At 39.4% G+C, this 13,440-nt stretch overlaps 1 protein-coding gene across 1 annotated transcript in view; it reads right to left on the minus strand.

The window, feature by feature from the left end:
- Nucleotides 1–13,440, minus strand: part of LOC129782031 (uncharacterized) — a 71,898-nt gene that overhangs the window by 31,249 nt on the left and 27,209 nt on the right. The window contains exon 4 of the mRNA XM_055789515.1: nt 9,861–10,016. Coding sequence (XP_055645490.1) covers nt 9,861–10,016 — 156 coding nt within the window. The remainder of the gene's footprint in view (nt 1–9,860; nt 10,017–13,440) is intronic.

Genomic DNA, 13,440 nt, shown 5'->3' on the forward strand with positions numbered 1-13,440 from the left:
TGGAAAATGAAAATTTAACTTTCAGAGCACTTGCTCGAGTTTTGATGGGAAGTGTGCGAAAACGATCATTTTCTTCACACTGTTTCGCAAAATTATAGATTTTCGGGCGAGTGATGAGGCGGGGACATGAAAGAAATGAGCGCCATTGTGGCTAGCTTCCACTTTAACCTTAATATAGAGAAAACATATTGGAAACGGAAAAAGTAATTTTCTTTTATAATTTTTAGTTTGTGTTTAATTCAACCCAATGCGAATTTTAATTGGACTAACAACACCTACACTATACCATATGTAGAACATATGGGAAATCACTTTTTCTAATATTTCTTCACTTCTACAATTTTTCTCGCCGCTTAACCAAACGACCCGTTCTCGAGCGGAAAAACAGCTTGATTTTTTATTTATGAAAATTGAAATAAATCGTTTCACATATCAAGTAATTTTCACCACAACACAAAATTTACACTTACACTTGTGATCATTTTTTCACAATACACGATCGGCCATTGATATGAAATTACACGAAGCAACATTTCGGTGGGAGCAAAAGCGCCCCCTATGTATTTGCAATGTTTCTTCTTATTTTCCTTTGTTTACGGAGACTTTAAATCTAACGATTCAATCGTCTCCGATTTTCTTTTCTACTATTTTTATTATTCTAGTTTCAAATGTTCTATATTTTCCTGTAAAGTCCTGTTTCTTTCAAAAATTCAATTAAGTTATTCTCCTGAATGTCATCATTACTCAATATGTCCCTTAGGTTTTTTCCAATATTAATCCTAATTCTAGCATCCTTCGTATGTTGACAATCCAGTAGTAAGTGACTTACAGAGATGGGAGCCTCGTTGCAAGAGCATTGAGGTTTTTCTTTATTTCTTTGAAAAAGATATGTATGAGTGACCTTTGTATGGCCGATTCGAAGACGGGTGAGAAGCCGTCTTTCCTTACTGTTGTTTCTGTCATGCCATGGAAGAGTGGTATTTTTAATTTTTTGAGGAAAAGTTGGTCTGTTGTTTCTCCAGGCTATGTTCCAACTTTGGTGGATCTGCTGTTTTACCCAAAGTTTCGCATCGGAGCGAGGAATGGGTACATTAGGGGGTTCTTGAATTCTGCCCCTACCGGCTAATTTGTCGGCGACAATATTTCCAGGAATTCCGGTATCACCGGGAATCCAACAGAAGGTAATATTTTTATCTGAGGCAGCTTCTTCTATTGCAATGATCCATGGGTGAAGGTTTTTACCTTTTCGAAGAGCCCGGAGACAGCTCGCGGGATCATAAAACAGAACAATAGGAAGAGAATCATGTGTGCACTCTTGGGTAGCGATTAGAAGCGAAAATGCTTCTGCGCTAAAAATAGTGCATTGTGGAGGAAGCGAGAAACTACCAGTATATCGGTTTTCAAAAATACCGCAACCGACACCATCAGTGCTTAGTGTACTTGATGTTCAAACTGGAATTTTGTTACTACGAGGTGATTGAGGCCTTCACTTTTGATGGGAGATCTTCTGCACGAACTTCCTTGAGTAAATCAAGGTTAACATTCGGCGGTTTTACATTCCAATTCCTTTCCATGACCGTCAAATGTACACATATATCGGGAAGATTCTAATTCGTGTGTTCTTTGAATTGGTCCTTTGCCCGAGATATTAATGTAACATCATGGTCACGGTCAGGAATTGAAAGGTAACGAATAGCTCTATTTGTTACAATCTTCGTAACGAGTCGATCAAATGGTAGTTGCCCACTCTCTGCCATAACAGCGAGGGTAGGACTTGTAACGAAGGCACCAATGGCTATCTTTATTGCCTTGTTATATACCGGTTCGATCGTTTTTAGTGGTTTTTCACCACCTCGGCTGAAGATGCTTACTCCATAGAGAATTTTTGGTATTAACCAAGCATTTATTATCCGTAAAAGAGATTTCCTATGTCCCAAAGCTAGATTGCCAGAAATCGCCTTCAATAGATTCAATCTATTGCGGGCATCTTTTTTGACCATCTGAGCATGTGGTTTAAAAATCAGTCTCTTATCAAAAGTTACTCCAAGTATTTTGAGAGTTTTGACTAAGGGAATTTGGGTTTCGAAAATTTTAGGGTTGGAAACTTTGAAGTGAGCTTTGGGATTACATATATGCAGAAGTTTTGATTTTTCGGGGATATATCGAAACCAGCCCCGTTTTGAACAGAATCAATCGCTTTCTGAAGTCTTTTGACGTAGGACTACGTCTTACATTTCTATACCGGGGTGTAAAATCAAAGTTTCGAAAACGAAAGCGTTACGCCGGAGACCGAGATTTTGAGCGTTAATAGCTCCTAAACAACTGAACGAAATGGTATGATAAACACTTCATTCGATAGATAAAATGTCTACGCGTTCTATACTTGTTACTTTCTGATCCAAAAACTTGTTTCAATAGTCTTAAAATTGCTTTCAAAACAGGCTATTGAAATCACCAATCGGTATATAAGCGAGCGCCGCTCGGAAATCCACTTAGTTCTAATTGAACAGCGATTGGAGCATGTTGTCGCTGTTGTGGTGAAGCTCTTCGTTTATCATGAAAGCGCGAATGAACGGTGTCTCTAAGAGCCTGTTTGTGCACCTTAGGCCAGAAGGGAATCCATCAGGAGGAGAGTGATGCCACAAACTGTTCCCCGGGAAGATCTCGAAGCAGCCGCTACAAACACACACACATACACGCACGGCATTCTTTCCGTTTGGATGCCATTCAGCATCGAGAAAGATCCGGAAAATAATCTGCCAGTTCCTCTGGGAATTTAAAAATATATTCATGTGAAAGAGTTTATTTGAATGTTTTCTATCCATGTAACACTGTGACCAAATATGTTTCAATCAAGTGCTATTAACAGATGGTTATCGAGTTAGCATTAACCACTGGTGGGCTTCCAGTATCGAGGAAAATGTGGAAATATCTAATCGTTACTGAAAATAATCTGCCAATTCCTCTGGGAATTTAAAAATACATTCATGTGAAAGAGTTTATTTGAATGTTTTCTATCCATGTAACACTGTGACCAAATACATTTGGTTTTGTGATTTTTCAATCAATCGCAATTAACAGAATAGCTTCTGAAGATTATTCTTCCCCATCAGTAGAATATTTCCGTATCCAATATTGTATGCGCCCGCAATCGATTATTGCTCAGTCGCCGAAAGTTCCGAGCTCAGAGAGTTCATTCCCCTCTAGTTTACCTTCCAAATTGCCATCGTAAACCATGCCTTCTCTCGATTCAATCACGCACAAAAAGCATACTTAAGCGATATTCTGGTGGTGAGACGCATTCATTTTTCGTGAGGACATCGACAAGACAACATCGTTGCTGAGGGTGCTGGACGGCGAAGGATCGAGATCTGCCCTGAAACGCAGGCAGTTTGTTTGAACCTGTGAGGGAGCACAGAGAAGCCGATCCTTCAGGAGAAGAGAAGGTGACCATCGAAGCAGCCGCTACACACACATATACACGCACGGAATTCTTACCGTTTGGATGCCATTCAGCATCGAGAAAGATCCGGAAAATAATCTGCCAGTTCCTCTGGGAATTTAAAAATACATTCATGTGAAAGAATTTATTTGAATGTTTTCTATCTATGTAACACTGTGACCAAATATGTTTCAATCAAGTGCTATTAACAGATGGTTATCGAGTTAGCATAAACCACTGGTGGGCTTCCAGTATCGAGGAAAATGTGGTAATATCTAATCGTTACTGAAAATAATCTGCCAGTTCCTCTGGGAATTTAAAATTACATTCAAGTGAAAGAGTTTATTTTAATGTTTTCTATCCATGTAACACTGTGACCAAATACATTGGTTTTGTGATTTTTCAATCAATGCCAATTAACAGAATAGCTTCTGAAGATTATTCTTCCCTATCAGTAGAATATTTCCGTATCCAATATTGGATGCATAAAACCTGGTGCATCCAACGTAACACTCTCGTTTTCGAAGTCCCCCAAATATTCATTCATTCAGAATGAATTCAGATTCAAATTCAAACAAATGATCTCTAAATCAACGATAGTCCTACGTCACCCTTGCGGTTATACCATAGATATAACCCACTTCCTGTTTTTCTTGTTGCTGATGCAGTGACGCTAACTGAAACTAGCACAATGTCGCATAGACAAGAATTTTTACATTTTCCGGATTTTTTGCAAAAAGGGACTGCATAATAATTATGAAGAGGGTTGGCGATACAACCGAGCCTTGGGGAATTTCCCTTTCTTGGATTTTCAATGAAGATTTTGTGTTGTTGACTATGGCTCTGAGTTCTATTTTCTAGGAAACTTTTCACATAGAAACCTAGTCTTCCACGGATCACCCAGTCGAAGAGACTCTTCAATACTGGATATCTCCATGCTGATCAAATGCTTTACTTAGATAAAGTGATGCCACATCTGCGTGGTGATCTTTCTCAATAACGTCATGTACAATAGCCTGTAGATCTTCGAGGTGATCTTCTGTGCATTTTCCCGCACGAAAAGCGAACTGTCTTGGATCGAGCAGCTTATTAGACTCTAAAAAGGTCTTTAGGCGTCGATTTACTATCCTTTCTAGAACTTTTCCAACACAACTCAAAAGAGTCGAAAATTGTATAGAAGATGTTGGTTTTGACTACGTCTTTCATTTCTGTACCGGGGTGTTAGTTCAAAGTTTCTAAAACGAGAGAGTGACGCTGGACTGCAAGGTTTTGAACGTTAATACCTCTTTACCGGCTGGATGGAGTGGTATAATAATCACTTCATCCAAGAGATAAAATGTCAACGAATTATATGATTGTCACTTATCGGTTCAAAAGCTTAAAAATTGCTTTGAAAGCAAGCTATTGAAATCATAACAATCTTGCTCATTGATGATGATTGGTGATCGCAATGTGTTCCCGAACACGGTCACAAAATATAGGCACATGAAGAAACCGTGATTTGTTTTGCTCGCTTGCATGAGTGTTTGGGCATTGAGCTTCGTATTACGGAATGGAGGAGTAGGCATGACAATATGGGGTTGCAGTAGAAATGAACACACTTTTAAAATCAAAATTATGAATGAGAATTAATTTTCCCAAAAAAAACAGGAAGTGGGTTATATCTATGGTATAATCGCAAGGGTGACGTAGGACTATCGTTGATTTAGAGATCATTTGTTTGAAGTTGAATCTAAATCCATTCTGAATGAATGTGTAAATGAATATTTGGGGGACTTCGAAAACGAGAGCGTTTCGTTGGAGGCACAAGGTTCTTCACAAGGATAATCTTCAGAAGATTTCCTGCTAACTTCACTTGATTGAAAACTCACAAAACCAATTGTATTTGGTCGCAGCATCATATGAATAGAAAACATTAAAATAAACTCTTTCGCTTGAATGTAATTCTCAATTCCAAGGGGAACTGGCAGATTATTTTTCAGCAACGATCATTTCTTTCCAGGTTTCTTCTCGATAACCAGCAAACGAAAAGAGTTGCGCGCGTGCATGTGTGTGTGTGGCGGCTGCTTCGATGTCTTCCCGGGGAACCGTTTTTCGATGCTGATACTCTCCTGGTCACCTTCTCTTCTCCTTCTGATCGATCGGCTTTTCTGCGCTCCCTCACAGTTAAAACAAACTGATTGCGTTTCAGGTCAGGTCAGGCCAGGTAATGAATCCTTCGATCCCTCGATCCTTCGCCGTTCAGCTCGTTCAGCTCGTCCAGCTAGTTCAGCTCGTTCAGTAACGATGTTGTCTTGTCGATGTCCTCACGGAAAATGAATGCGTTTCATGATGATGATGTTGGATTAAAGAGGCTTTAAACTTTTCAGTTCATTCGCCTCTAATCGAATGCGTTTCACCACCAGAATATCGTTTCACCACCAGAATATCGTTTCACCACCAGAATATCGTTTCACCACCAGAATAAATGCTTTCTGTGCGCGATTGAATCGAGAGAAGGTATGGTTTACGATAGCAATTTGGAAGGCAAACTAGAGGGGAATGAACTCTCTGAGTTTGAAACTTTCGGAGACTGAGCAATAATCGATTGAAAATTATATAATTTTCGCGAAACGAAACATTTTCCGTTGCATACGCATACAATATTGGATACGAAAATATCCTACTGATGGGGAAGAATAACCTTCAGAAGCTTTCCTGCTAATTACACTTGGTTGAAAAATTACAAAATCAAATGTATTTGGTCGCTGTGTTATATGGTTAGAAAACATTAAAATAAACTCTTTCACATGAATGTAGTTTTTTAATTCCCAGGGGAACTGGCAGATTATTTTTCAGCAACGATTAGATTTTTCCAGATTTTCCTCGATACTTGAAGCCCACCGGTGGTTAATGATAACTCGATAACCACCTGTTAATAGCACTTGATTAAACAATATTTGGTCACAGTGTTACATGAATAGAAAACATTAAAGTAAACTCTTTCGCATGAATGTATTTTTCAATTCCTACGGGAACTGGCAGATTATTTTTCAGCAACGATTAGATTTTTCCATTCCATTCCTTCTTTAAGCGTGATTCATTCTGCTTCGGATCAACGGAACAGTATGATAATCATTTCATACAAAAGATAAAATGTCCAAGAGTTATATCATTGCTATTTATTGACTCGAAAAATTGTTTCAATAGCTTAATGATAGCTTCGAAAACAGGTTATTGAAATCATACGTATCCGTATGTAGCGCGCCCACTTGGAAGCCCATTAATCCTATTGGAATGTGAGATGGGGAAGCTCATACTCACGTCTATGCATTATGCTGTACTCTTCCAATTAATTTCGTTTTTGCAGGCCGAACTGAAAAATTTTCAGTTGAGTTAACTGTACTGTAAAAGAAGTAATGCTTTTGAATCCGGACACTGCATTTCATTCAAAATCATACCACAGCCATAACATTTTTTTTCATGTTCAATTTATGCGATTAATAGTTACTAATATAGTTACTGATAGTTACTTGATACTTACTAATCAATCGTATTAATTCAGCATGCACGAAATGTTGTGTCTGCGGTATGATATTGAATGTAACACAAAGTGTCCGGATTCAAATACATTACTGTATAATTACTTCGATGTTATTCTTTTCTCTCTCAGGCTAAGCTAAGAATATAATAAAGAGGGTGGGGTTTACATTCAAGTCTGTTATGGTATATAATATCACGCTTCCTTTGCTTTCGTTCATTTCTTACTCTACTCTCGCACCGTGAGGACTTGTTTGTTTGGGACCAAGAAGACAGCTCGTTAGTCTTTCGGTGGTAAGGCACCATGAAAGCAGCTCGGATAAGCGCACCAGCCGCAGAAAGCGTGAAGAAGCCACATCGCTATCGACCGGGAACTTTAAGTGAAATTCGTCGCTTTCAGAGGTCGAACAAACTGCTGATCCGCAAGCTACCTTTGCAGCGTTTGGTTTGTGGAATTGCCCGGAACTTCAAAACCGACTTGCTCGTCAAACTTCGCGGTTATGGTACTGCAGGAGGCCTATTCGAAGATACCAATTTGTGTGCTATCCACGCAAAGCGCGTCACATTATGCCCAAGGATGTCCTTGGCCCATCGTATCCGAGGAGAGCGTGCTATTAGCTTAGCATATAATCAGCAGCCCTTTTCAGGGCTCCTAATTTGATGTATTAGAGTTCAGGAAAGTTTTTTGCGGGCCGAACTGAAGGGAGCATTTAGCGAAAATCGTGTTGTCGATGACAATTCGATACCGATAGGTGCCATGGATATGGATTTTGATAGTGAAGAATATGAAATACATGACATGATGCAGTGAATATTTCCCCATATCGAAGAAATCACTTTGATGAAACTGCATTATAAAGTTATTTGTGTACTAATGGCGCAATCTATAGTCGATTCTAATTTGCGCTGGGTATTTCCTCGGAGGATTCGATTCCTCCTTTGAGCGTTATTAATCTGTTTCCGGCAAAAGGAAGTACTATGATAATCACATTATTCGGAAGATAAAATGAAGATGTTTTCTGCTAATTTCCTTCAACCTTCAAACATCTCTTTCTCCCGTTTGTCGTTTTTGCGTTCGCTAATCCTTTCTCACAACACCCATTTCTCGTTTGAGAAACTGTTGAGTAAACATCGTTTGCCAGTGCGCGTAGAGCGGGAATTCCTAAAGATTCATTGCACCTCTAATAAATTGCCGAAAGACGTGGTCTTACGTTGATCGCAATTGATTGAAAAATCCAAAACGAAATGTATTTGGTCGCAGCAATATATGAGTAGGATGCAAATAATCGCTCGAAAATGACATGATTTTCGCGATGTGTAACATTTTCCGTTTTTCATGTTATGCATCCAATATTGGATACGAAAATTATCTACTGATGGGGAAAAATAATATTCACAAACTTTCCTGTCAATTGCGATTGATTGAAAAATCACAAAACCAAATGTATTTGGTTGCAGTGTTGTATGAATAGAAAACATTAAAATAAACTCTTTCGCATGAATGTATTTTTCAATTCCCAGGGGAACTGGTACGCGGAACGCGGAACGAGGGTTCCGCGCGTGTATGTATGTGTGGCGGCTGCTCCGATGTTTCAAGCGGAACCGTGGCATCACTCTCCTTCTGGTGGATTCCCTTCTGGCCTAAGGTGCACAAACAGGCTCTTGGTGACACCGTTCATCCGCGCTTTCATGATAAACGAAGAGCTTCACAACAACAGCGACAACATGCTCCAATCGCTGTTCAATTATAACTGAGTGGGTTTACGAGCGGCGCTCGCTTATATACCGATTGGTGATTTCAATAGCCTGTTTTGAAACCAATTTTAAGGCTATTGAAACAAGTTTTTAGATGAAAAAGTAACAAGTATATAACGCGTAGACATTTTATCTTTCGAATGAAGTGTTTATCATACCATTTCGTTCAGTTGTTTAAGAGCTATTAACGCTCAAAATCTCGGTGTCCGGCGTAACGCTTTCGTTTTCGAAACTTTGATTTTACACCCCGGTATAGAAATGAAAGACGTAGTCCTACGTCAAAAATTAGTACTCTATGTAAATGAAAATCACTTTTGCTTGCAAGTAGTGAAAAAATATCATGCAAAAATTGTGTCTCTAGATAATTTTATATTATAATGTTATGTTCTGGTGAGAATATCTGAAAAATCTGAAAATCGTTTAAATTAGGGTCATAACGACGTACGTCTAATAGGTAAATAACACCAAGAAAAAAATTTCATACAAATTTTAGCAATTTAAAACTGCTTTAAGGGCGACTGATAGAGAATAGCTGGTCTCATACAAACTAATGTCGTATCCAGATGACACCATTCCACCGTCAACGCGAAAAGCAGACATACGCAAGGCGTGAGTACTTTCACTCGCATCGGTTTCTGTTCTGCTTTCGCATGGAACAGTCATGAAAAATTGTTTGCGTATGAATGCGTCCGAGCGAAGTAATATTCGCACCCATTTACGCATTCGGCTTGGTGTTCCCGTGATGTAATCCAATAGCATCAGTTTGGCTTGGTGTTCCCGTGATGTAATCCAATAGCATCAGTTTGGCTTGGTGTTCCCGTGATGTAATCCAATAGCATTTGGATCCAAAAATGGTCCAGTCGGTAATTTTTCCGATCATAGAGAACAAACTCATTGCACCACTGATACGCTCAAAATATTTCAAAAATCCAAATATTTGTCGAGTTGTTATCCAATCAATTTTAGATCGGAACCAATGACGGAGAGGTCGAGAGAGAACGCGGTTTTGGTCATAGAATACGTCAACGGCGATCGCTTCATAAGTTTTCCAACCAGTGCTTTAAACAATCTTTGGTTTTTAAATTACAACATACGAATCAACAAATTAGAAGAATAAAAAAATTGATTGTTCTATTGTACATACCTTTCAATTCATCGACAACAGACATGCTTTCATTGCTAGACAACGTATTTCCAGTATCAGAATTCTTTTGTTTTGAGCCTGTTTGTTGTGAAGGAACGTCATTTCGAATGGCTGAATTTTGTGCGATATCGTCTAAAGATTTCTGGATGCAATCACCTGAAAATATACATGAGGGTAAAAAAGTATTTAATGAAAGTCATAGCCGGAAAATTACTTCATTTAATTAAAAAAAGTTAAGATAATTTAATCACAGTTGTTATCAATAACCTATTACAATGCAAATTGATTGGACAAAACACTTCAGTTTGTTTGTACTCATACATTTAGTTTACACACCGTCGGTTTCGTACAGAATCATACACGTTTTGTTTTACTTCTACAACTTTTTCGGACACGTTGCAGAGTTATGCTCACACAAACTGCGTCGTCAATCTAAGGACACACGGGAACTTCCGATCGGACACAATTTTTTCTTCAAGCGAATTCTCGGGAAACAAAAACACACTTTTAGGTATAGTCTTTTTCTCTACACAAGCCAAAGGATAACTTCAAAAACACACAGCCCTCGGTTGAGTGCAATTTACGGCTGGAATTTTGCAATCGGCTGACTGCACACAAAAATTTTGAAGGTAGCAACGGAAGCGGGATCGGTTGAGCCAACACGATGTAATCACCTAAGACAAGACGTGACAACTGGCTTCTTACTCTTCTTTCTGCATTTTCTTCGACCAAGTGCTAGATAACAGGGAAGCGAGATGTGAAGGTTGCCAAATGTTATAAAATTTCGGAAGATTATTTTCCCATGAAAAACATGTGTTCTTCGTATCATGTATTTTCTGAGTTGCATAATTTTTTTTGTATTAATCTTCCGACCGAATATCACATATTTTAAACAATAAGTATTTTCCTGTTATTTTGGTATCCAAAAAGACGGGTGGGTAATGTCGGGGACATAACCGGAGTGACGTAGGACTATACAAAGGGGACAGCTTTTGTTAAATATATATTTTAAATATATTGTTTTATTTTTTTCTCCTACGTGAATACCTACCTATCTACTTGAAAAATGGATTAGTTTACTGTTTACTCTTTATGAATATGTTGATGGTTCTGAAAAGAACCCTTGGTGTTTTTGTGTTTTTGTTATCACTCGATATTCCCATCTTGTTCGGTTAAACCTTCCTGTTTAGCTATTGCGTTTGCCACTCGCCACAGCTTTCACAGTTGGAAAATTTCTTCCCATCCAGCTTGTGACATGTTGTTCAGTAAATTATATTTAATGCGACGTGCCGGAGAAACACTTTGCCACTCACTGAAACTAATTGTTGCCTTGATGAGCGCCGAACCGAAGCTGCTCTGTTCTTGATGCGGGTTTTCTGATTGTCGTGAGCAGCTTTGCAAGTCAACTCGAGCACTCCGACGGCCGAAACTCTATAATCGCTGTTAGGTATACTGGTGCTCCGGCACCAATCCGTTCGGCCTAGTTACCCTTGCGGAGCAATCAGTGAATGCGACCAACAGGGAACTGGAGACCTGCACGGTTCGAGTGAGATTTTGCCTTTCCCTTAACTTGTCCTCCTTTGTTACGTCCACGATGCCGATGCCGTACAACCACACGGGTTTACGGTTTGAAAGAAAATAAGATATTTTTTTAGGGTCCGCGTGTTTTATACTCTTATACTCTAGCGGTACACACTCACAGGATAGAGACAAATCGGCAGACTCAGCCAGAGGGTCGAGTCCAACGTGACGAACGAATGAGCGTTAAAAGGGAGCGATGGCAAAAAATACATTCATTACGATTTGTTCGCTCGTTGGATTCACATGCAGACTAAAAAGGGTCCTTTTCAGGATCACAAAATTATCTTTAATCTAAAGAGTTTATTGTTTTGCTATCACTCGATATCCCCATCTTGTTCGACAAAACCTTCCTGTTTAGCGATTTGTTGCCACTCGCCACAGCTTTCACAGTTGGAAAATTTCTTCCCATCCAGCTTTGTGACATGTTGTACAGTAAATTACATTCAATGCGACGTGCCGAAGCGCCACTCAGTGTCGCATTGGAGGCGATTTTAACCTGTAATTGAACATTTGCGATGACAGTGGTACAGTGTCGACTTTCAATGTGGGGTCATAATTTGGATCACTATGTTTACAAAAATGTCCAACTAAATAAGTCGCATCACATGTCCGTCCAATTAGCTAAATGTCGAACTAATTGTAAATTACTGTACTTTCAATCTGGAAACAATTTAAGAATTGGTGAAAATTGAATAATCAGGAAAGTCCCCAACTATCAATAAGCTCAGAACAACTGCCAAATTCACATACTCATCAGATCGTGGCAAACAAATGATGAAAAAATCAATTTGTGTTTTATTATTATTTTGGATAATGTTTTAGAAAGCATTGAACTGTATTTCCTAAACTCTTTTTTGGAAGGTTTAATGGCCCTGAAAAGCGCCCTGTTTTATGGAATGTTTCCAATTTAGAAAACTTAGTACTCGTGGTTTTGAAAAAAACCATTTCGAACGCCCTTGAAGTCGCCTTGTTCTGGATTTGCCACCAAAGCAGTTTGTATAAAGAACAAACTTTTTTTTTCTGCTACCTGATGCCGTTTTGCGATTGCTTTTGCCACTCGCCACTCGCTGCAACTGCCTGTTGTCTTGATGTCCACCGAACCGAATGTGTTCTGTTCCGAATGCGGGTTTTCTTATCGTCGCGAGCAGCTTTGCCAGCTAACTCGATCACTTCGGCGGCAGAAACTATATAACGCCGGTTATGTAGACTGGTGCACTGGTACTAACGTGCTCGGCCTAGCTACCCTTGCGGGGAACTCCAGATCAACACGGTTCGAGCGGGATTTTGCCTTTCCCTTCATTTTCCTCCTTTACCATGTCCAGACATGGCTGCTTGGGTTCGTTTGTTGATGTGTTCTGATGCGACGATGTGGTGTACGGCTTGAATGAGAATGATCGTTACGGAAGGAAGGAAGGTATTGTATTATAGAGACTTTAAACTTTTGCAGTTCATTCGTCTCTAGCCTTGAGAAAGGCCCTTCGAAAACTCTACTCTATTCTACTCCAGCGCTACCACCTCCGCCCTCTTGCCTTGAGAAAGGCACTCGATCCCTCGCCGTCCAGCTCGTCCAGCAACGATGTTGTCCAGTCGGTGTCCACACAAAGAATGATCGTTACGGCAGCGGAGCGGGGATTTTTAAGCTGACTGGCTGGCTCGAGAATTACGCATGTGTGAGACTGCGACCAATGTTTCGTTCATTTTTTTCTTTTTCCTTTCCAATCGTGCTTCATTCTATTTCGCTGCTGCTTTGGTTGCCCGTTTTGGTCGGTACGATTTGAGGAGCACAAAATGGACCAATCAAAAATGGGCACATAGTGCATTTTGACAATGCTTGATATTTCACAATTATTCAATTATTTATCTCAAGAAAAATGAAATGTTATTCGTTATGATAGTTGCGTAGATATATTTCCTATCAATTGATGCAAAAGCCTTTGCGATCTATTGAGAAATGCTCGAGTTATAAGCGTTCCAAATCTTGCATTTTTTCCTACTTGTT

The sequence above is a fragment of the Toxorhynchites rutilus genome, unplaced genomic scaffold (genome assembly GCF_029784135.1).
Source record: "Toxorhynchites rutilus septentrionalis strain SRP unplaced genomic scaffold, ASM2978413v1 HiC_scaffold_36, whole genome shotgun sequence".
NCBI classification, from domain to species: domain Eukaryota; kingdom Metazoa; phylum Arthropoda; class Insecta; order Diptera; family Culicidae; genus Toxorhynchites; species Toxorhynchites rutilus.